Source organism: Crocodylus siamensis, chromosome 3 (assembly GCF_052110815.1).
Source record: "Crocodylus siamensis isolate JL-2025a chromosome 3, ASM5211081v1, whole genome shotgun sequence".
Lineage (NCBI taxonomy): Eukaryota > Metazoa > Chordata > Crocodylia > Crocodylidae > Crocodylus > Crocodylus siamensis.
The window spans coordinates 19,508,453-19,533,279 of record NC_143397.1 but is presented as its reverse complement, the minus strand read 5'-3'; the positions used below and the strand labels follow the sequence as shown (position 1 = coordinate 19,533,279).

The following is a 24,827-nucleotide window of genomic DNA, read 5'->3' as shown; positions in this document are numbered from 1 at the left end:
GGCCCCTTGAGGGAAGGGGGCATAGCTTGGCTCTGAGCAGCCATACTGATATTGGCGTTTGGGAATTTGGCAGATGGGAGGGTGGCTGTATTAGTAGCCACTGCTCCCCGCCGCCAGATTCCGACTTGCATGAAGCTCTGCAGGCAAGAGGTTGAGCATCCCTGGATTAGATGATCTTAAGGTCTATTCCTGTTCCATGATTCTAAGTTTGGGGTACCCAGACAGCCATATAGTGACTATAATATATTCTGAAAGAAGTTTCTTATTTTAAAAAGTCTGGTTAGCTGGCCATTCAAAGATTGCCATGCTGTTAAGTAACTACGGTATTGGTTAGACTGCTGTTGTAAAAACCAAAAACGACCACAAATTGGAGAGCAAAGGCATCAGTTATCTCAGTTATGAATCACAGCTTACAATAATATTATTGGAGAAATCGCTGCAGTAAAAAAATCCCAATTAATTCTAAGTGGAATTCACTGGAGCTTTCAGGCAGCTTATTTTTGGTATGTACTACCTTGTTTCCTTTTGTTATCCATCTCCTGTTAATGAGATGCCTTAACTGCTGGCTCAACCACCACAAATGTGGTATGTCATGGTGCAAGATTTGGGTATACCAGGATCAGGCTTCTGAAGCCCCTGGCGTGCCGGCCCGGGGCAACTGGAGAGCACGGACAGCTCCGGGCCAACCGTACTTTCCTGCCATTAACCTAACAGATGTGTATCGCAATAAGGCAGGACAAACTGATATAACCTGCGTAGTGGCTGCAGGTTCTAGGCATGAGTGGCACAGCAAGAGATATGGATGTCTGTTTGCTTGACCTTTAGCACCACGATAACCATCTTTATGGTGGCACAAAGGTTATATCCATTTCCGTCCCCAGGTTCAATCTGGCTGGCCCACTCGTGGCATGGGTTTGAAGCCTTAGGTTGTTGAGGTTCTATATAATAATTCAGTAGGTACATAGCAGCTTGTATAACAACAGTTCATCAGCTGCTGACCGAATCCCTTTGTGTAGCAACTGGAATATTTCACTTTCACCCTGCTTCCTATAACTAGATTCAATGAAATAGGTATATTAACCTGAGGTAACTTTGCAGTAAAGGCGAGCACAAGGTAATTGCATTATATATTGTAAAAAAAAAAAAAAAAAAAGACTGTGGTAAATTAAGTAATTTAATTTTAAGGCTGTTTTTGCTAATGCCTGTTCTAATAACTTCTAGCTTTTGGGCGCTACAGCTATTGAAGACAAGCTGCAAGATGGAGTTCCAGAAACAATATCCAAACTTGCTAAGGCAGACATTAAAATCTGGGTGCTTACTGGTGACAAAAAAGGTATATTTATGCAGCAGGAAATCAAACAGGCTGTTGAGATCCATTTGCAAGCTAGACTAGATTAGAAATAAGGTACAAAGGATAAATGCAGATACCCAGAGGGGTTAGGGGGAGGTTAAAAATGTTAAAAATGGCCACCCAATCTAACTTAGTTCTCCAGAAATGGACCTTACATTTAGACCAAGTCCCAGTGATTGGAAATCAGTCTAAACCTGCAACTATATACAACTGTGCACAAAAAACAGTCTAAAAATGGTGGAACCTGGTTTAAGATGGACCCAGATCAATGTACACTCCAACTTAATCAATCCAGGTTAGACTGGTGCATCACATTTTAGTACAGTTACCTGCACAGCTCCAGGGCTGGGGAAGTCTAGTTGCTGGTACCAGCCCTAGGGTTGTGCTTCCAGCTGCCCTCTGACATTAGGCTATTTTTAGCCCCCCAGCCCTTCAACCCGCCTCCCTCATCCCCACAGACCCCTCTCCCCCCACAGTTCCCCTCCTGCATCTCAGTGCTGCCAGTTTTATCAGCATTTACTGCTGCTGGGAGCTGAGGGAAGTAAGTATCAGTGGGGGGAGAGATAGGAAGGTTTAGGGAGGGGGGGTTGCTGGGGGTGGACTCTTGGGGGTGGGAGAAGCCCAGAAATAGTTCCTGGTCTCCACCCTGTGCCCCAAACTCCTCCTGCGGTTGTCACCTGCCCCCCCATCACTCCCATGGATCACGTCTGCCTCCTGATTTTTCCCTTCCACACAGGCCTTAAATCCCCACCCCAAGCCTGCATGCCCCCCAGCTAGCCCCCCCATCCTGATTTACCATGAATCAGATGGCCATTTTAATGTGATCTAACCTTCCCCTAAGCCCCCTCTCCTTCCCCCCAATGTCTGTACTTAGCCAAATTCAAGCATGTAATTTCTTAACCTGTCATGCAGGCTGGATCTGTGCCACGGAGACATGTGATCTGGCCCACAGACAAGGGACTTCAGTGGTGGTGGGGCTTCGGCAGTAGCTGCCTTCCCATGCTGTCGTGGGAGGGAAAAGCACCAGCTAGGGACACTCCCTGTACCACTGCAGGGAAAAGTAGTAGTGGTGGCTAGGTCCCAGTGTCTGCACATCTCTAACCCAAACCTGGTCACTCTGGCTCACAGCCAGTAAAGGTTTCCCACTGCTATCTTAAAGTATTTTTTAATTAAGACCAGAGAGATTTCTAAAAGATGTGCAGCATTTCCCACAGAATTTCTGCTTGATGCAGAATTTATTGGTATAGCAGGTTGGACTAAGTGATGACAATAGCCTTAAAGATGAGTGCTTTCTAGGGAAAAGTCTGACCATATTTTTCCAGGGGAAAAGCAGCATTTACAATTCACTGCCCACTAATTTACTTTTCCAGTTGTATGGGTGTCTGACCAGAAAGTAATTCCAAAGACAGAGACACCACTTTTAAAAAAGCCTGTTGCTGTTTCCATTTTAAATTTTCCCTTTCCGTGGATGAGAGACCTGGCTGAGCTTAATCACATGTGATTGTCTCTCTCTGTCTCTCTCTCTCTCTCTCTCTCTCTCTCTCTTCCTTTTTTAAAAGCTGCCAGCTCAGAGAGGAGACATCTCTTCTAAGATGACAAGACATGCAGTATTGGGTTAATGAATTCTACAAGCAATAAATTATTTAGAGCTTTACAAACCGTAATTAGCCTTCAGAACACCTTTAGGTAGCAGAGAGGTTATTTTTCCTGTCTCCTACTCTCCTTGGTACCTTTCCTCCCACCCATTCCTTATCTAGCAAGTCCAAACTCTTTGTCCCAATCTATTCCTTTGCTTTCTCAGCCTGGTTTTTGTCTCATCAACATCAAATCTGACTTCTTCCTTTTCCGTACTGCCTGTGTCAGAGCTTTCTTCTGAGAGACCACGTTCCTTACTCTGTGTCCAGACCCACAACATCCTGAAGGAGTCGTTACTGGAAAAGGTCAGCTTTGCTGGTATAAACCTGCTCTGGAGCATACTTAGTTGCTCTGTGGGGATGCAGCATGCAGTTTTATTGCATGTAGGATAGGTGAGGAGCATGCTTACTGAGAATGGAATAACAGGCCAGGTTGTGTAATGTGAAATCCCTGCTACAAAGAGGAGGCTAGAGCATTTCAAAGAAATCTTATATTCAAGAATATAACATTGGTAAAGCACTCTTTTTCCCTAGTTTTGCTCTTGGAAGTGACTGCACTGGTATGACTAAAATGTTTTAAAAAAAAATCAGCCCAAGGCTCAGCATTGTGAAATTTTAATCATTTGAGCTGAAATTTTTAAGTTATAAGTAACTGAAATAGGGTTCCATTGGAAAAATGTCTGGCAACTTAAATAAGAGGTTATAGTAGACCTGGTTTTATTAATGATGTTTGAATCAGGGAGTGTGACCTACCCCAACTCCAGAGATGGCCTGGGTGCACCTTTGAGATACTCCTGAGGTGCCTCCCTTCTTCTGGGGTGCCTTTCTGCCCTGAATCCCTCCCCCCACCCTTTTGCTGTCTGGTGCTTGGCCACTGAGAACCGGCTGCGATGTGCTGGGGTGAATTTTGTGGTTTGTGGCACCTCAGCCTTGCCTGTCTCACCCCATCTCATTCTCGCTAGCTCTTAGCAGAGGGGATTTTGCCAGCTAGAAGAATCATAACTTTGTGATGGGCAAAGTTGTGCATGGGCAAGCCTGTATGGGCAAATGCTCTGGAATTACAGTTAACACTGAAAATTAGGGAGTGAAAAATAACAATAAGGATTTTTAAATAATAGAAAAAAACAGCCTAAGAAATCAGTAACTATATACTGAGATACAGAAAGTAATACAAAAACAAGCAAAAGGAAACAGAACAGTAATCTGTTCTTATCCTGCACCTTAAACCCATGGATGCAGTCCCTAGCCAGCTTCAAGAGGTTAAAAAGCAGTGTTTTGTCTCTGACACCCCAGCCAGAGCCTCCTGCAAGTTGTCCTGTCAGCTTCTTTACTCAGTCCTCCAGGGTGCAGGACTACAGCCTCCCCTGTGCCCTAGGAAGACTGAAGTCAAGGTCATGTTCCCAAGGCTTATCTAACTGTTCACACATATCACCTCTTGGACTATTGGGAGGCTTCCACTATAACTTTATGCCGTGGCAGAAAGTATTGCTGCAGAAATGATGTACTGACTTGCTTTTCTCCTTTGTACTTAATTGTCCACTGTCCTACATATCCCTGTGCATGCCAGTTCAAAGGGAGAATTTTGTTAGTTAAAATAAAAACAAGTTTTCTATTTTTCAGCTTAGTCGCTTACAAAGTCCTCATTACAAAATTTGACTAGCTCTGCATTTTTAACAACAGAAACTGCTGAAAATATTGGATTTGCCTGTGAGCTTCTAACAGAGGAAACTACTATCTGCTACGGAGAAGATGTCAGGTCAGTCTAAAGTGTGCAGGACTTCTTTTGGATAGACATTTTTTGGGTAACAATATCATTCCTGAGAGTTGTTTTTAGGGCAGATATTGAAATGTTCTTTCCTTAAAAGTAACTAAAGTTAACAGAATTTTGAGGTTCCAAGATAATATGATTTGGGTGGAATTTATCTAGAACACCAGAAATAAGATGCTAGAGGTTTAAGATTGCATAGCATTTTTAGATAGAAAGTGGTCAGAACTTTACCTTTCTTATTTGGAAAAGACCATCAGTATTTAAGCCATGTGATGCACCATCTCTGAGCCAGTGCTGTCCCTGTGTGTCCTAGCATGTAGAAGAGCTGCCTACTATATTGTTAAAAACATCTTGCAGCATGTGCTGTGTGCCTTTCCCAGATCACTTTCTAGGTCTGTCTGCCTAGTTCAAAGTTTATCTTTAGATTTGCTATAGATACTGTGATAAACACTAACTATGAAAGTCACCGTGAACATTAGTATTTACCTTAAGATGTTTGTTTTAGGTGAATTATATTGATTTGTATGCATTCATTTTCCCAGTGCACTTCTCCAAACAAGGCTTGAAAACCAGAGGAACAGAGCTGGATCAAACACACAGTCCTCACAAAGAACTACTGAACCTTTCTTTCAGTCTGGTAGAAATCGTGCTTTGATAATCACTGGTTCCTGGCTGGTATGTGAAAAATGGGAATTTGGGGAGGTTCATGACAGTCCAGAGTCTACTAGTGGAGTATTTTGGAACCTCATGCCTTTTCTAATCAAGGGTCCCCTCATTCATTAGACTGCTATGCTAAAGCACTGGATGAAAGCTGTTAAATTTCTTTGCCTTGCTTTCTTCCCTCTATAAAATGTGGTTAATATTTGCCAGACTTTGAAGTATTTTTGAAGACTAGGAATGAAAACCCCTTGATTTAAAATAATAATATGCCTTGTATTTATGATAATCTTTTATTGATCATAATCAAAACAAAATATCACCAATAAATATTTTTTGACTGATACCAATAGCTGATTTTTAACCAGCCATATTGGTTGATACAGATCTGATTGCCAGTATGCAGCCCAGCAGCTTGGAGGGCAGTGTTCAGCTGGTAAGTCTCGGGAGGGAGAGGGGCAGGAGCATGGGGTGGGGTGTAGATTGGGGCCCCCACAGTGAGGGAGGGAGTGGGGCTGGGACAAGTGCTGCCCAGTCAGGGTGGGGTGTGGGATGGATCCATGGGGGGCACAGGAGGTGGGAAGGGGGTCAGCTCCCTGTCCTGCATGCAGCCCTGGGGCAGGCATGGGGGGCATGTGCTCCCTGGATTTGTGCATGGGGTGATGGCAGGTTGCCTGCTGTGGGCTTGGGGCCAGGGTCTGTGCTGGCCTCTTCCTGGTGGGAGCTGGGCCGTGGCTGTGTTTGGGGCAGGCAGCAGCAGTGATGGGAGGGGGGCTATAGGGTGGGCTACAGCCACCCCAGAATTTGCCATAGACTACCTCTAGCCCAGCCCACACCAGGAAGAGGTTGGCACAGACCCCAGCCCTGAGCCCACAGTCTGCCCTCACCCTGTACACAATGCCTTCCCCAGGGGTGTGCGTAGGGTGGGGAGCTGCTCCCTCCCCCCCCACCCTCCATGAGCCACCTGCAGCTCCATCCCACACCCTGCCCTGCCCCTGCTGGGTAGCGCCTACCCTTGCCTCAGCCCCACTCCTTCCCTCAATGGTAGGGGACTCTATCTGCACCCCCTATGCCCCTTTCCTACCCCACTCTTCCTCCCCCACAAACTAACCAGGCAGACACTGCTCTCCAAACTGCAGGGCTGCATTCCTGGCCATGTGCATGTTGCGTCTGCGTGCATGCACGCGGCATTTATTGGGGACGTTATTGGCCACATCAGCCAAAAAAAGCCGATCACCGATACTGTCAATTTTTCTTTCATCAGTGCCGATATGATATGGACTGATTTAAATCAGTGTATTTCTATTAAATATTCATTCCATTTTTAAAATAAGATTCTTAACCAGGGAACACTTTAATCCTAAAAAAAAAATCTGAAAGATGCAAAATAAGATTTCTTTTTTTCCAAATGAAACTGCCCTGAACAGATCCTACTCATAACCTGATAGTAGCAACAGAGTTGGAGGTTCTGAATGAAGTGACAGAAATAAAGACACAGGTTCATATGATGCTCTTACAAGAGTTTAAAAACCACTGAAGGACTTTCAATCAAAGAGCCACTACTTAACAATCCAAGTCCTGGCAAGTCTCTTATTAGCAGAATTCTGTAAGGACAACAATTGAGGAGCCGGACCAGCAAAAAACTGATGTAAAACTATTCAGATGAGAAGTGCCTGTTTAACCAATGTTATCACCTTGGCTCAAATCCAGCTCCCCATCAGATTGGTCAAATGCCACTAGACTATATGGATTAAGGGGAAGAGGGTCCTCCTCTTCCTCCTCTAGCATCAAACAGATGCTAGCTCTCATTGTTTTTTACCAAATAATTTTTTAGACTTGCATCACAAGGAGCACTTAACTGCCTACAGTTGGAGTTGTATGTAGGCCTCGTTGTCTCAAACAGGTAACAACAAAAATCAAAACCAAAATAATACTTTAAAAATGATGAGATTTCTGCTTAATGTTAGGCCACAGGGTGTGCTCGGAACTTGCATTAACTTTACCACTATGTTTTGTGTGTATGCAGAATGAAATCCTGTTAGAGAAGAAAAAGAAGAAAAAGAAATTAAAATTGAAATTCCCCAAAACAGCAGAAGAGAAACAGATGCGTATTGAGACCTGGAGGAGAGCTGAAGTTAACAAAGAACAGCAGCAAAGGAACTTTGTAGACCTAGCATGCGAATGCAGGGCAGTGATCTGCTGTCGCGTTACTCCTAAACAAAAAGCAATGGTGGTGGAGCTGGTGAAGAAATACAAGAAAGCTATTACTTTGGCTATTGGGGATGGTGCTAATGATGTAAACATGATTAAAAGTAAGTCACTTGTAAAGCTTCCCTATGTTTCTTTTTTTTTTCCTGAAGCTCTTGGATTAGTTTAATGAAAGTGCTATTTTAACTTATCCAGGCAGTTTCTAAGAACTGAGAAAAGGAATTTTTACATGCAGAAGTTCATTGCAAGTGTTTTTTGGTGACCTGTTCAACAGATTTCACATTTACATCTATATTTTTTATCATTACTGACCTTCTTTGAAGACCTAAGCTTCATAGTTGATAATTCCTCTCCTACCATCTTTAGCCCATCATTAGTTCACATCTTAATCTTGACTAGATGCTCCTTGGCATAGGGGATCTATATTTGGTCTATAAGATATCAAGCATTTATTGTATAAGTAACTTCAGTGTTATTTCCATTTCAAGCAAAATGTTCTTGTTTATTTCTAAACATTTATTTTCTTTATATCAAACATTTTTGTTGTCCAGTCTGTTTTCTGATTTTCTATATTCGGCATGAATCTTGGTGGTAGTCCAAGTAGATCTGAACTTTTAAACCATAAATAGAAGCTTAAGAATAGGTAGAAGGAAAAGATTTCCTCTTGGAAATGTTAGTCCTTAATGGAAGTCTTCCTGTACTTAAAGAACAGTTGGGGCTGGAGAAATTGTAAGATCCCATTAACTTTGGGATCTTAACGTGCATCTGGATTTATTCAATAGTGTATCGTGTTTCATTGAGATCTTATTGTCTGCATTTTTGGTTAAATTTTAGCTGCCCACATTGGTGTTGGAATTAGTGGCCAAGAAGGCATGCAAGCTGTCATGTCAAGTGACTATTCTTTTGGACAATTCAGATACCTCCAAAGACTGCTATTAGTTCATGGCCGATGGTCTTATATAAGGATGTGCAAGTTCCTACGATACTTCTTCTATAAAAACTTTGCATTTACACTAGTGCATTTCTGGTATTCATTCTTCAACGGCTTTTCTGCCCAGGTAAGAGAAAGCATGTACATGTCTAACAGGAAGGAGAAAATACTTCCTTTTGGGAAATACAAAATAGTGAAGACTGAATTAGAAATGGCAAGGATGTAATTCAGGTGAACATCCTTAAAGGTTGCTTAGCATTAAAACTTCCAGATCATTGATTCATACTTCCTTTATTGCTCTTGACTTGTAGATCATAATGACTTTTTATAGAGACACAACTTGTCTTAACCTTTACAAATGTGTAACACTTTTTTTCGGTATGAATCAATATAGTGTATCATGTGTACACAAAAAAGATATAGTAAAGAATAGTTTTATGGATAGTTGGCCATTACAGCATAAAGCTTAAAATCAATAGTGTATCTGTGCCGTGAATATTGAGATATTAGATGAGGGAATGGGGAAAAAACAGCTCCCTGTTTTGCTGTTTGTGAAGCAGCCTGTTCCCTTCACCTTCAAAAAGCCTGAAAAAGTCCTTCATATTTTATCTTATCAAACTTTTTTTGTCCCAATTACTGAAATTTCTGTTTACTGCAAATTTTACAGTTGACAGCCTATAGAACCCTACACAAATATTCTTGTATCATTTGGGGATCTCATGTACTACATTAGTTCAGACAAAGTTCCCCAGGACTTTACAATCAAAGACCATAGTCCTGTTGCCTGTCCAATCCATGTGGACCTGCTTGCAGGCTCAGGACCTCCATGATAAAAGTATCTCTAGTGAGACCTGTAGGGTTACTTGAATGATTAAGGATCTGCAGGATTTTCCTTTAATAGAGACTTTACAAATGCAGGAGGGAGACTGCAGCCATCAGAGTTCAGGAGACTCCTTTTTAAACCTCTCTAACATTTGGTTCTGTCTCCAGCATGCCGATCCCAGCAGACACTCAAGACAGAAAATCAAGTGAATGATATCTGTAGTATGGGGGAAACATAGAATCACTCTCTCTCATTCTCACTTCTGTGTTTGCCTGTGTGCATGCATACGTTTTTCTACTATGGGGTCTTTACTTTAGGATTCTTGTGACCTGCTATTTGTTGCCTGTGAGAAGTCAAAGTTCTGTTAAATCATAGATGTTTCCTTAGCAATCAGATAGACAACAACTAAAATAAAATTACTTTTATGGGAGAAGTAAAGACTCCCATAGAAAGAAAATTGATTTCATGCAGGGTATAAATTTGCAGTATGTAAATTCTCCAAACCAAATATCTGATCTATGTGATGAAAAGTAAAGAGTGAAAATAACCAATTAAAGAATATTTTTGTTTTTCTAACCCAGTGCTGGTCAGTTTTGATGTTCTTTCATTGGGAACTGTCCGCGAGAACAGAAATAATGCTAACTTTTCATTTAAAACCACAACAAAAAACCCCCAAAACACAGCATTTTAAATAGGTCAGATATTTATTGACACCTTTTACTTTTACAATAAATGTTTTGGGTGTCAACTTTTCACTGGAATTGGGCCCCAAGATGCATTTATTTTTGCAAGATTTTTTTTTCACTTTTTTTTGTTCTAATTTTAGTGTGCTAAATTTTTCTTGAAACAAAGTCCAAGTTTTGACACGCCCTGGTTTTTGTCTGAGGTGTCAGTTCTCTGTTTTTACAGTATACTTATTATCAACATCTGCCTTTTGATATTCGCAGGCAGTTATGACTAATTTCAGTGGAAGCTTGTGTGTACCCAAGGAAAGAGTGTTGTCCTTTGTTGCTCATCTGTATCATAGGGTCTTATGATTAAAAAAAATAAAAAATCAAGGGGGAGTATGATTTAACAAATGCATAAAGAGATGTGATGAAGGGATGGATAAGTTAATGGATCATTTATCATATCAAATGGGTAATTCAGTCAGCTTTGTTAATATTCTAGCGTTAATTGTGAATTTCTAAGTTTCTACTAAGTATAATTGTTTTAACTAATAAATCAACCAACTTTATTTTTCAGACAGCTTATGAAGACTGGTTTATCACACTTTACAATGTACTGTATTCTAGTCTTCCAGTTCTTCTAGTTGGCTTGCTTGACCAGGTATGCTGCCAAAATTATTCACGTGAATTTTAGAAGCAGACATTAAAGCAAAATTATGAGTAAATATGTGTCAAGTGAATCTTACTTGTCCTGGATTAGAGAGGATATGATCTAATCAATTTCAGTATTGTATTAATGTACTAATCTGCTGTAAATATTAGCAGATGGCTTTTTCCCATTTTTGTTAATGAAAATAAAACTACAAATGTTCAACTAATTAAAAAAAATATTCAGGAATAACAAGTGCTATAATTTTGTTACTTGGTCACAAGATAAAGATATAGAACTATAAGAGAGATACTGGGCCAAATAATCTAGTTCAGGGTTTTTCAACCTTTTTTTGAGAAATGTAGCCCTTCTGGTGAGTACCCCTCCTGGTGGGTACCCCTTTCTGGATGTGGAGCAGAGCGGAGGGGGGACCCCCTGCAGCCGAATGTGAAGTGGTGCTGTGGCATGCCACATACTCCCTGGGGCCTTCCCAAGTACCCCCAGGGGTACGCCTACCCCCAGTTGACAACCTCTGATCTAGTCTGTTGCAGGTAGCCATCTCTTTTCAGCCTCTTGTGGGCTAAAATCAAGTGTAATCTCAGTCTCAGACTGATCAAGCTCCATATCAAAGCTTTTGCCAGCCTCTCCTGATTGGAACCTACTTATATTTTCTAGCCAAAATGTATTCATGGCCAGGCCAGCTGTTGGGTTGACCTTGCTAGCTCCTCTAACGACCCGCTCCGAAACGCAAAGTAGAGAAAATTTGTAAAAAAGTATGGTACTGACATTTCTAATTCCAGTAACTTTCCCTCTATTAAGGATGTGAGTGATAAACTGAGTCTTCGGTTCCCTGGCTTGTATATATCTGGACAGAAAGATCTCCTTTTTAACTACAAGAAGTTCTTTGTAAGTTTGATCCATGGAATTATCACATCACTGATTATTTTTTTCATACCTTATGGAGCTTACCTTCAAACCATGGGTCAAGATGGAGAGGCACCTTCAGATTACCAGTCTTTCGCAGTTACGACAGCCTCTTCCCTTGTAATTGCAGTGAATTTTCAGGTAAGTAGATCTACAGCAGGGGTGGGGCTGGATGCCCACGGGGCCAGATGTGGCCTGCTAGGCCATTCTGTCCGGCCCACGGGGCCCCTAAAAAATTTAGAAAATTAATATTTATCTGGCTGCCTATCATGCGTCCCTCAGTGCCTTGCCAAAACTCAATAAGCAGCTCTCTGCCCAAAATAATTGCCCGCCCCGATCTACAGTGATGATCTCACTTGCACCTCTTTTTTTCAGAGAAAAAAGCTAATATGTAAAATGTCTTTATATTTTTAGCAATTTATACCATTCCACCTTTGCTTGTTTAATTATTATGTTTCCCTCCAGTACACTTCTTCAAAATATTCCAAAATGTATTATATCTACAAAGTAAAGGGGGTTTTAAATAACAAATATCAGTTTTCAGCATATTAAACTGCATGCCTCTGGATTTTTTTTTTTTAATTTTTAAATTCATGGTGGATATGATTTACTTTCAGATTGGTTTGGATACATCTTACTGGACTTTTGTTAATGCATTCTCAATATTTGGGAGTATTGCACTTTATTTTGGTATCATGTTTGACCTTCACAGTGCTGGAATACATGTTCTCTTCCCATCAGGATTTCAGTTTACAGGTCAGTTTTTTGTTCTGTACAGTGTTGTTGCATATAAAGCTAACTTATTTCTAATTCAATAGTAAAATACATCTGCTAGGGCACATCTACATGGGCCACGAGGTTTTTGCTCCATAGCTTATTGCTCCCTGGAAGCTCCCAGGTACGTGGTTTACATGTGCGCCCAGAGTGCAGCACGTTGAGCCAGGTCATAGCAGCCCCGGCTGGCAGAGGGTCTCGGAGGGTCAGCCTGCCAGTCTGGGGCTGCTCTGGGGGGGCTCACTGTGCTGCGGAGGGCTGCCTGGGGCTTGAGGGCACTTCAGTGCAAGGCTAGACAGCAGGCAGCTCTGGCACTGAAGTATCCTCATGCCCCAGCCAGCCAGGCAATGTTTACATGTGTACTGCTGCTCTCAAAAAAACTCCTCAGCAAGGTATTTACAAGTTCTACCCTGCTGCAGAGTTTATTAGTTTCCTGTGCCCTAATAGGGGCTCACATGTAGACGCTGAGACATTTACTGCACATTTTAATTAGTCAACTGCACAGTGAACTTCTCATGTACACATGCCCCTAGAGAACTTGTTGCTTCCTATATAGTATATATTTCAGCCTTTGTTTTCTTGGAAGTAAGTGCTTCCATTTTTTTAGAATTTTATTCTAGCTGGTTTCTTAAACATTTTTGATTTATAGCTGAAGATTTAACTGGTACAGTATTTTTATATTAAATTAACTATTAACTAATTATCTTTGGTATTTGCACATATTACAGTGATTCTAGAGGTTTCTCTTAACTGCGGTTTTTGCTTTTAAAGACTAGTACAGAATCCACATTGCAGTTAAATATTTGTTCTACCCTAATTTGTCTCTTTAGAAGAACATTAATAGTTAATTGGCAGAAATGAAAATGAAGCAAGTATTATAAATTTTGTGCCAGGCTTGTTGGTTGGTTAGAAAAAGAAATACATGATACAAAGACTAAAATTTGCTTACAAAGTGGCTTAGTTTTGGACTAGAGGACTTTTTAAAAAAAATACTAATCCTTGTGCAAATATTTATTTAATGTGAAATTGAAAGAAAAATGCTTGCATCATATTTTTAGTAGTAGCTTTTTTTAAATGAACAGTCATGTTCTGGTACACAATTGTAATGTAACTCAGGAATCGGGGTGTTCATTTTCTGTGATGTGTAAATATGGTTCTACTTAAATTGCGGAGGAACTAAACAATTTTCGTAGGCTGGTCATGGCCTAAATAGCGAATTTTGTGGATATTTCCTGGATGAAGGTTTAGATATACTAATGTATGCTTACCTTAATAAAAACAATCCATTAAGGTAGGTGCCTATGCCCTGGTGGGGGCAGGAGGGATGGGGGGATGAATGCAACCTTGTGTGTAGCTGGAACCAAGTAGAGCAGCCCTTGGCAAGGCGATTGCTGCCTTTCATGCCAACATGTCAGCCAGCGCCTTCCCCCCTCTCTCCCCTTCCTGGGTGGGCTGCAAGGCCAGGCCAAAGTGGTAGTGAGAACCACTGGCTCCCACTGGGGAACCAGCATTTTATTTTTACTATTTTTTAAGTTGATTTTGTGGACAATCCCATATTTTGCATTTTCTGCAAAATCCTGGAACTGTGAATTAGTAGACCCTTATGTATGAACAGCTGTTGAATATAAAATGTATAATGGTGGGTCATAAAAAACAAACATAAAAAGATGAACTTATTTTCACCTCTTATTAACAGGGACCGCTCCAAATGCTCTTAGGCAGCCCTACCTCTGGCTGACCATAATTTTATCAGTAGCTGTTTGCTTGCTTCCTGTTATTGCACTACGATTTTTGTCAATGACAATCTGGCCTTCAGAAAGTGATAAAGTAAGTAAAAATGTTAAGAATTTTCTTATAGAGCATTTACCTAAAGTCGGTGTTTGGAATACTTGTTACCTTTAAGAAAATAGCTTTTTTTTTGTTAGGCCTGTGCGTTTTGGCTTCTACCGCAGCCCAAGGGCCAGACAGTTCACTAACTTCAGTAGACACATAGATGTGTTAATGTACAGCATGCCCAGGCTAATTTCGAAGGCATTTAAAGCCAATAAGAATGCAAACGTTTTTAAAAGATGCCCCTCCCCCCAAAAAAACTTTGATGTGCCACTATATGGGCCTTCTTTTAATACTGCTGGAAAACGAAAATAAAGAAAAACCTTTTCTAATAAGCATGTAGCACTTAGCAGCACATTATTTTCCAAGATAATGTTAGCAGATGAGATCTTTCCCCAACCATCCCCTCCTCTAATTCCACCTATTGTGCCATTTCCTTTTATGAAGATTCAAAAGAACCGTAAGAAGTACAAGATCGAGGAAGAACAGTGGAAGCCAAGGCCGAGTGCTTTTCGTCGAGGGATATCAGGCCGTCGTTCTGCCTACGCCTTCTCCCATCAGCGGGGATACGCTGACCTCATTGCTTCTGGGCGCAGCATACGTAAAAGACGAGCTCCTTTAGACGCTGTACTAGGCAACAGCATGGCAGAAATTAGACAAGCTGCTGAAACGAGCTGATTTTTCTGGTCCTTGGAGAGAGGCTGTTATCTAAGTGATTGCACAAAGATTGTTGGGGTTTTTGGTTTTTGGTTTTTTATCGAAGACTCAGGATTTTTTTTAAATAAAACTAAATCCCACCAGGATATGAAGACTGTACATTTTTCTTACAAAACTACTTGGATTGGGACTGTTGAAGAATAGAAAGGCCCAGAGGGCTTTTTAAAAATATATATTCTAATTAGTCCTTGTGCAAATATTTGCTGAATGTGAAGGATATTGTAATGTAGGGTTTAAAAAACTCAGCATTGTAATTTTTAGTGAAGCATGGAACTGCAAAACTTTTTCACTTTTTATTAGAATACCAACATAGAATTGCAGCGAACATTTCATATTTTGACTCTAAAGTGGGAACTGAAGCAGTCAAAGTGTGCGCCATTTTGTTAAGCAGCTCAGTTTACAATGATAACAGTGAACTGGAGAAAACTGGGTTTTGTGGGGCAGGTTAGTGGGGAGAGATCCATTCAGTCTGATTTTCTTGTACAGCTGAAATTAACCTGTGTTGTAGCTTGATTTAGTCCTCCTCAGATACTTGGTGGAAGATTAACACATTTTATTAAGACATCTGCAATTTATAGATATGGTTTCAATTGATTTCTGTTTACTAAACAGCTAACAATAGCCTATTGCACTAACTCTGTCTTATTCTTTTTTGGCACTTTGTCAATGCTACTGGCTGCTTATTCTGTTGTAAGTAACTGCTTGGTGTACTGTGGGAGCAAAGAAATCTGAAAACCAGGTGAAGACTTACCTGGATTTTTGTAAATTTTTCCCTGTGCCTGTCTACTTGTACAGTATTTTTATGAAGAGCTATTTGGTCATTGGAGACCTGCCTTTTGAATTGACAAATGTGTTTGTTCATTTCAGTTGCGTTTCAAAATGTAAGGGTTTTTTTCCTTTTTTTAGGAATAGATAAGAGAATAATTCACTTTCAGGCTGAACATACTTCACATGGTAGTTAGTAAATAGTATCTTCTAACTGTAAAAAGTGTTTTGTGTTTTTAAACCTTTTGCACATACATTCACTTAGTGTCTTCAAAATAAGGTGTATAAACAGTTCACTCTTTTATCAACTTAGTCTTATTCTGGCAATTATTCAGATGTTTGTAGAATATAAACACAATGTACAGTTAACATTTTAGATGTGGGCAAAAGTGTACATTTCATAATTTTACTCTAAGTAAAAACAAAAATGTTTACAGCTTTTCTTTTAATAAGTATGTAGATGGGAGTAGGATAGGTTAGTCTTTTTTAAGAAAAAGCAGTGTGTATAATTTCCACTTCTCACTGAGATGGGAGTAACTGGTAAAATAAGTCTCACACTTCTAAACAGGGTGCAATAACAGTTTTAATATGCATATGACTGTGGATACACTCCATTTACTTGTAAATGAATCATAAAATGTAAAATATTTGTGTAAAGATAATAAACACTTTCATAATATCTCGTCAACTTTTATCTTTTTACCAACATGGAAAACAAACTGGGTTTGATCATTTTAAATGTTTTGTGTGAATATTAAATGGTACTGCCCATGTACTCGACTTATTCTGCACACATGTGTTTTGATAAAGCTGGTGATGCCACAAATTCGGTCTGAGTTTGTAAGGTGAGGAGTTGTTTCTGCAAGCTAGTATTCAGCTGATAGCTTGGAAGAGAACTTCAAAGGTTTGTTAGGGCGTAACAAAGTTTGCAAGTCATGCAAATGATCACCTTACAGCGGTGGTCAGCAGTGTTTTCTGGCTGGGGGCTGGAATGACCCACCTCAGTCTGAGGTACATGGGCACTAGAAACCAGCCACCCTTGCTGCTTCTCCTTGCTGTTCGACTGCAGCATGGTCCAAGGAGAGCTCTCTCTGTGCTGAAGTCCCGCATGTCCAGCTGCAGCACAGCGTATGGAGAGCTCCCCCTCTGCCAAAGTCCCAGGTGCCTGACTGTGGCACAGCATGGGCAGAGTTTCCCCTCTGCCAAAACCCTGAGTGCAGGAAGAGCCCCTTATCGCCAAATGCTGCCAAAGCCCTGGTTCTGTGGGCCACGTCTGGCCTGCAGGCTTTAAATTGCCAACTCTTGTCAGGTAGCAAAAATGTTTGTGTAAATGGTGTTGAAAGATAAGAAAGCAGCTTTCGTTTCCGCAATAGGCAGTAAATGAATAAAGAAAAGGGAGTGTACTGTTGAAAGCTTAATATTCGTTACACAGTGCAGAATCTATATTTTAAGAAGTGAAGAGGTGCACAAGTCTCTCTCTTATGGTGATCCAAGTTGCAGCTGGTGCTTTTATTCATTTCTTCTTGGCAAGGGGTTATTTTTACTATTGCTATTATGATAGTGCTGGCCATGAGGCCAAACTGATAGGTATTACACTGGTATAACCTTGCAACAGAAAGGTCCTTCTTCAAGGAGCTCATAAGCTAATTGGAATGCAAGAGATTCAGATGCGGTGACAATGTCCTTATCTTTCAGATGTAGTCTGCAACCTAATTTTCCACATCTCTACCCCTTGAAGGTTGAAACATATCCATCTGCTCTATATAGGGCTACAACTTCAAAATGTTCACCAGTGGCAGTTAGTTTGGGATTTGGGAATCTGCTTGGGTGCCTGTAGACATGAAGGACACTTGCTCTGATGCACTGTAAGTACAGTGTGTTGAAGCACACTCGATTAATTGTATCTGCTGGAGCGTGTTAATTTGCATGCTCCAGCAGCCTTGGTGTTTTGTGTATTCAGCATCCCCGCGCTTCAAAACAGTGGCAGGGGTGCTCAAACTGAAGGTCATCGAATGAGCCTTAGTTAAAGTACCCCGTTGCCATTTTGAAGTGTGGGGACAATGAATACACAAGACACTGTGGGGCCTTTAATTCGAGCGACTCTTGGGAGCATGTGTTAAAGACACCCCTTAATCAGTAGTGACTCATGCAGAGGGTTACAGCTGTGAGATCTCAGAACCTGTCTACTGACTATAAGCTATTAGCATTTACATATTGGGAAATGTATAAGCAGAGATTGTATTCACTGACACAGCACAGTAGAGAAGATTTAATATTATGCCAAATATTGAAATTGTATTCTAGTAAATTTGGTAAACTCTCTTGCATGGAAAAACGTATTTGATATTGAGAGACCAGCAGTGGGAAACATCTAATGTTATTTTCTCTCTAGCTTTACTGTCCTATCTTCTCCCTTGTGTTGTTGTTGTTGTTTTTAACTCTGCTGCCCCTTGTTTAGCTTCAGACTACTTCCCTTTCACACAAGTCTTTCTGTCTTTTTGGCGGTTCTTTGCAGACGAAATATTAGAAAGGTATGTGCCCATGCCAGTTGCAGGCCCGCTGGTCCAATAGCAGAGAGGCAAATCCTGCCGCAACAGTTACATGTGTATGGCTGATGGCTGCTAGATGAGGGCGTATCTTTCCTCCTCCTCCTCCTCTATGCTGGCTCTGCGCTGACATTCGAAGAGGGCTGTTACCTTTTTGATTTGGAGCTGCCAGGCATCATGATCTGCAGCCTGTTTGCCACAGTTTGTGGCCAATACCGCAGGCAGAAAAGGACCTCTTCAGGGTGTCCCTGAAGCGCTTATGTGGGGCCCATCTGTCACATTTCCCCATCGTCAGTTCCCTGTACGGCACGGCCTTTGGTAGGCGGTTGTTGCCTATCCAGGCCATGCGGCCTGCCTACCATAGCCGAGTCTGCAAGAGAATTGCCTTGATGCTGGTGGTATTGGCATATTGGTGACACAATCCTTCCAGCAGATCTTGAGAACGCTGCAGAGGCAGTGCTAATGAAAGTGCTCAAGGAAGTGTACATAGCAGTGATATAAGACCTATATAAGACCCAGCACAGTACAGTAGGATGGAGGTAACAACAGCTCTGCACACCTTAATTTTGGTCTGTGCCCATAGGCCGTGACTGCTCCAGACCCGCCTGAAAATCTGCCAAAGGCACTACTGGCTTTTGAGAGTCTGTCTACCTCCTTGTTGACCATGGCATCATATGAGATGATGCAATCCAGGTAAGTGAACTGCTGCACCTACCTGATGAGGTAGGTGAACTGCTGCAACCTACCTGACCAGGAGCAGGTGTAACCAGCACTGTGTACTGTTAGGTGCCGTGTTCTGGGAGGCGCACGTCACTCACGGCTGCTATGTCCATGTCTGGCTTAGCTAGCTCATGGGCAACCAAGGCTGAGCATCACTGAGGGTGGCTACTATCTTCAGAGTCCAACATTGTATGGATATTCCAATATGCAAAGTGCAGAGGTTTTCTTTTTCCTGCCTTTTGAGGTGGGAGTTGGAGTTTTTGTTTTCCTTTTTGTTGTAATTCGGCCACTTTGAAGATGCCTGCTGACTGCAGCAAGCCAGCTAGGTGGTAGGGAGATGAGCATTTCTTTGGGCCACTTTTTCTAGGCCCTTCTCCTATTTAGGAGCGAGCAGTGCTAGCCTTCAAAAAGGCTGCTCAGATATGCAGGGTGCTGCTGGGTGATGACATCATCTCCAGGTTGTCATTGGAACGACCCATACTCCTGAGCTGCCTGCATGCAGGATTGGGACTCTGGCTTCCAGTGTCATCTTGCATCTTCTCTTGCATTGTCATTGGACATTGTTTTCGCCCCACTCCCAGCACTGTAGGAGTTTCATAGATTTCATAGACATTAGGGCTGGAAGGGACCTCGGGAGATCATCGAGTCCAGCCCCCTGCCCAAAGGGCAGGAAGTCAGCTGGGGTCATAGGATCCCAGCAAGATAAGCATCCAATTTACTCTTGAAGGTGTTCAATGTAGGTGCTTGAACCACCTCCACTGGCAGACTGTTCCGGACCTTGGGGGCTCGGACAGTAAAGAAATTCTTTCTTATGTCCAGCCTGAAACGGTCTTGCAGGAGTTTGTGACCGTTCGACCTCGTCATCCCTTGGGGCGCTCTGGTGAACAGACGTTCCCCCAGATCCTGGTGGTCACCCCTGATAAACTTATAGGTGGCCATCAGATCACCCCTGAGCCTGCGCTTTTCCAGGCTAAAGAGTCCCATGGCTCTCAGCCTGTCATCGTAAGATCTATTTTCCTGACCTCTGATTTTTTTATTTTTTTATTTTTTTAGAAGAGCCACGCACATGACCAGAGTTGGGAGACTTGTTTCCTTCCTGCCTGTGCATGGGCATTTAAAGTGGAGTACAGTTTGCGCTGACTGGTCCCACTCTTTAGGCCGAAACTCACGTGCCTAGCGAACTAGGATGGCAGCAGAGAGAGCTCCAGGCTGTAGGTTTTGTTTCAGAGTATCCTTCTCGTAGGTGAATTACTGAGCCATGGCTAAAGAGTCCTACCTACCCTAGTTATTTGGATTGGGTCACTATTTGTCTGGAACCTCACCTTGGACCTTACCAGCATGGGAGGCCCTACCAGGAAAAATTTCCATCACTCTCAGGACCATCAAGTCACTCAAGCTTCTCCACCATGGCAAGGTTGTAATCCTGTTACCATATCATCAGGTGTTGCCTTCCTGTCTCCCTGCTCCTTACTGCTTTTCCTTATTGCTGTGTCTTCCCAAGGGCACCAGGGGATGAAGACTTGCAGTACTTGGAAAGTAAGGTACTGGAAGAGATGGGACAGGAAGCTACTGATTGGTTGGGAATGATTTAAAAGGCAGTTGGGATTACTCTGTATGTGCCAATGGTTGAATCGTAGCAAGTGGTCAGGGCTGTAGTTACCTTGCTGCAGTGCTGAGATAGGGATTCAGGTGATTAGTGGGTCATCCCACTCCATACCCCCCCACAAGAAGACCCTTGTCTTTACAGACATAGCTTTAGGGATGATCTCCTCTTTACCCACTAACCCCTTCCCCTCAGTTCACCAGGGAGCACACCACTCCCTCAAACAGCCACACTGGGCTCCATTCTCCCCATTTTATCCACCTCTTTTCTTCAGCTCTTACCCCTTTTAAATCTCCTTCCTTTTTGACATGCAGGGCAATAGTTTGTCTAGCTATCTCTGTGGGACAGGGTAAAAAGAAGGGAGAAGGCCTGGTGCTAGGGTGGCCTGTTCCAGTAACTCCTCTGAAGGCAGATGTGCTGCCCACTGCAGTCTGTAGAACCAAGTTGGAGAAGTCAACCCTATGACTGCAAAGTAAATCTGAGAACAGTTGTATGGTATAGGAGGGAAGGGCCTCAAGCCCCAACACTCAGATTTGCAAAAGCAAAGTTCAGTGATTGTAGCAACTTAGACAAGGAATTTCTGAACAAAAAGCCTTGACTATCATGTGCCAACAGAGCACTGATTAACAGCACAGACCAAAATATATTCAGCAACTTCACATTTGTGAACCCTAAAATGGAGAAGATACTTTCCTGAGGTTTGCCTCACTCAGCACTTTCCTCATTAAAGGAGTTCTGTGAGCTGGTTCAAGCGACACTTTTGTCAGCTGAGAACATAACTAATTTGATCAAGAGCCAGGACAGAAAAACACACCAGTGACAGCTCAGAAGGCATTTGTCAATGTTCACTTGCTTGCTTTATGACTGTAGCACATACCAACCGAACTTCACTGATGGCCAAGTTTCCTTGTAAGCTTGTTTGCTGTTGCTCCTGCCCTCACCTGCCCTCCTCTCAATATTAATGAATTTAAGGGCATTAGAAAAGGAGTAGGTAGCAGGTCCTGCTCCCATTACTGATGTATGTAGCCAGCAAAATTCCCTGTGTAAGGCAAGCACATTTCAGCCCTTGCTGTGCTGTTCAGATTTGCCACTTTGGTGCCCAATCGTGCAGAGCTTATTAAGGCAAAACTCCCAGTGAGAGAGTTGTGAGCTGCAGGACTGAGATATCCCAGCAAACTACCGTTTCAACTGGGCTCCTCTGCAGCTTCCATGTGTGCACATGCAAAGCTGTACACACACATCCACACACCTTTGCAATGACAAAATACCTGCATACAATTTGAACCAGAAAATGTTCCTGAGTGCTAACATCTATATTTCCATATACAAAACCCTGGGGGACAGAAAAGCTTTACAGGGGCAAGTTCCAACACTTGTATGCAAATAAATCTTGGATTTCAAATCTAAATCTGAAATCATGTCATAGCATGTACCATGTTCAGTGTACAATCTGATCTGTTTCCTCTGCGGTGGGACTGTCCTTTAACACAGTTAGGAGTATAAAGGGAATCTTATCCTTGGAGGTTTTTAAGGTGCAGCTAGACACAACCTTGGCTGGGATGATCTAGTTGGGGATGGCCCTGCTTTGAGCAGGGGGTTGGACTAGATGTCCTCCTGAGGTCCCTTCCAACCCTAACTTCCTATGATTCTATGAACTGATGAATTAGATGTATATGCCTTTTTAGCTGCTGAAAACTAGGAAGATGATAAGGCTACTTCAGAGAGGATTGTTACTACTTTTGTGAAGGAAGGTAAGACCTCAGGTGCTAAGAATATTTTGGTGCATTCTGTTGTGTTTTGCCTTTTTTAATATGGCGCATCAATTCACCTTTCACATTTTTATAGTGACTGGGGACAGAGAAGTGGACTGGTAATTACTTGAATGTTTGTTTAAATTGTTTGCATGGCATGAGCTCATGAGGTATATACCAACAGTTTGAATTGTTGATAAAAATCACCCATTTGGTTCGTTCGAGAATATTTTGTTTGTTTGTAGGCTTTAAAGTCAGCTTCTTTTACAGGTTACCTTTTGCCGGTAGGTCTGATCTGGCCAATTCAGGTGGTATCATTGCAGGACATAACAGGAGCCAGGCGGTTTTCATAAAATGGAACAAATTACAGCTGTATGTCTCTTATGGAGGCCATCTTATGGGGAGTGTGTTTGGGGGGGGAGGGTGGTGCTTATGGAGGCCATCTTTAAGTGGCCACATATCTTTGTCAGTTGCACCCAAGAATTGGGGTGAAGTTCTGGCCCTCCTGAAATCCTTGGCAAATTTTGCCATGGATTTCAAACAAAGCAAGATATCATCCCGGTTATCAGGCCCCTTAAAATCTAAAGTGACCTCATTTTCGGTATCATGGATTAGTAACTAGCAATAATTGGAATCTACTGGGTCAGACCATAGGACTACTTTTCCCAGTATCATGTGGCACATGGTAGCAGAGTGGATGCTGACAGGGAGAGTGAACTGGGGATAACTAGCATTTTTTTTCCACTGTTCCTCTCGCTTGTAGCCTCCACCATTTAAGCCCAAGGCAGAACTGATCCAAGTCATACAGTTTTGTGTGAGCAACATAGTTTAGATTGGTAGTAAACACGTTTGCCCTTTGATGGAGAGGCAAATCTTAGATCAGCTTTTGCCATTTTTAAACCAGTCTATGTGTGTCAAACTTCTGTTGCAAGTATAGACTGATTTCCAATCACTTGTACTGGTAAAAGTGTAAGGTCTGTACCTGGCCTTAAGGCATAAGTATAGGAAGCTCTAATTCTGAGGCTGTATTCCTAATTCCCATCCTCAATAGCTACTGGTTGGTGCCCTTTTCCTCCAAGAATTTGTCCAGTCCCTTTCTGAATCTAGCTAAACTGTCAGCTTCCACAGCAGCTGGTAGCAAGGAGGTCTTACTATGACAGGCTTTATAAAAAAGAATTTCCTTTTGTTAGTTTTAAAACTAACTACTAGTTTAATTTTGGGTCCCCTAGTTCTTGTATTGCCAGAGTGAATAAATCCCCATTTACTTTTTTCTTTGCCATCTAGTATTTTGTAAACCTTTATCATGCCACCCCCAAGCCTCTTCGCTAAACTGGATAGGACTAACCTCTTCAGTGTCCCTTCATATAGTCTCTCCTTTCTTTGAATCATCCTTGTTGCCCTTCTCTGCACCTTCCTTAATTCTTCTCTATCCTTTCTGAGGTGTGAGGACCAGACTGGGCACAGCACTCATTGTGTGGAGGCACCATGGATTTATAAAGGGGCACAATAGCTGCATCTACACAAGATGCTAAATGTGCAGTAGACTAATGCGTATTAGCTTATCATGGCAAAAGCTGTAGAATTAGTCCATTGTGCATTAGCATCACTAAAAAGGCGTGTGCCGGCGCTACTGTGCAGTAGCACTCGTTACTGCAAATTTGGTTAGTACCTGGTATTACAGGTCCTAACCCAACAGCACATTCACACGTGTAGATGTGCCTAATGAGCATCGATCCGTTTTCTTCGATTTAAAAACAAAATCCCCAATTTTCAGTTATAAAAAAGTAACCCCAAATCCACATTTGTCCATGATTGAAATGAAACACCACTAATATATCTATCTATAGATCTATCTCCAGAGATAGATAGATCAACAGATAGCTATATCTATCTATATATAGTGGTTTCATTTAAATCATGGAAATGTGGGTTTGGGATGACTTTTTTTTTAAAAAACCAAATATTGGCGATTTTTTTAGATCAGAGAAAACCAGGATCCTTTCACTTTTGTTTACAGTCCCATTCATGATCCCCAAATTTCAATCCCTAAAAATCATTTTGTTCTGCTTTCTCAAGGGATCTCCCAGCCAGGCCGGCGGCGCGTCCGCCCCGTTAACTGCCCACCGGGTCGATGAAAATAATAAAAGCTGTGGAGGAGAAAATGAGGGGTTTGTCTCTCCAGGGCCTAAAACCAGGATCAGGAAATTATTGAGAGCAGAAAGCGCTGCTGTCCGGTATTTCACGTCCAGCTGTGGAGACCGACTCTTTAAAATGGATTTGACAAAACGCAGTGGCTCAAAATGGACCGGACAGACCGGCGCAGGTATTAAATGAGCCGGGGGGGACCTCAAGCCCGGGGCTTCTCCAGCTTTGGCCTGAAGCTTTCCCTCATGTCTGACCGCGACCGCGCAGGCGCCGCAGCGGCACAGGGCGCGGCCCAGCTAGCAGGCGGCGCTTCCCGCTAGGCCAAGCTGGCAGCCCCACTCGGGCTGCGCAGGGGGCGGGGCA

At 42.2% G+C, this 24,827-nt stretch overlaps 1 protein-coding gene across 1 annotated transcript in view; it reads left to right on the top strand.

The window, feature by feature from the left end:
- ATP8B1 (ATPase phospholipid transporting 8B1) overlaps positions 1 to 16,378 on the top strand; it is a 97,597-nt gene extending 81,219 nt beyond the window's left edge. The window contains exons 19-28 of the mRNA XM_090037853.1: positions 1,222 to 1,333; positions 4,666 to 4,741; positions 5,296 to 5,428; positions 7,437 to 7,722; positions 8,453 to 8,676; positions 10,618 to 10,701; positions 11,509 to 11,754; positions 12,231 to 12,369; positions 14,084 to 14,214; positions 14,665 to 16,378. Of these exons, the coding sequence (XP_089893979.1) occupies positions 1,222 to 1,333; positions 4,666 to 4,741; positions 5,296 to 5,428; positions 7,437 to 7,722; positions 8,453 to 8,676; positions 10,618 to 10,701; positions 11,509 to 11,754; positions 12,231 to 12,369; positions 14,084 to 14,214; positions 14,665 to 14,895 (1,662 nt within the window). The 3' untranslated portion in view covers positions 14,896 to 16,378. The remainder of the gene's footprint in view (positions 1 to 1,221; positions 1,334 to 4,665; positions 4,742 to 5,295; positions 5,429 to 7,436; positions 7,723 to 8,452; positions 8,677 to 10,617; positions 10,702 to 11,508; positions 11,755 to 12,230; positions 12,370 to 14,083; positions 14,215 to 14,664) is intronic.
- Positions 16,379 to 24,827: the final 8,449 nt, after the last annotated feature.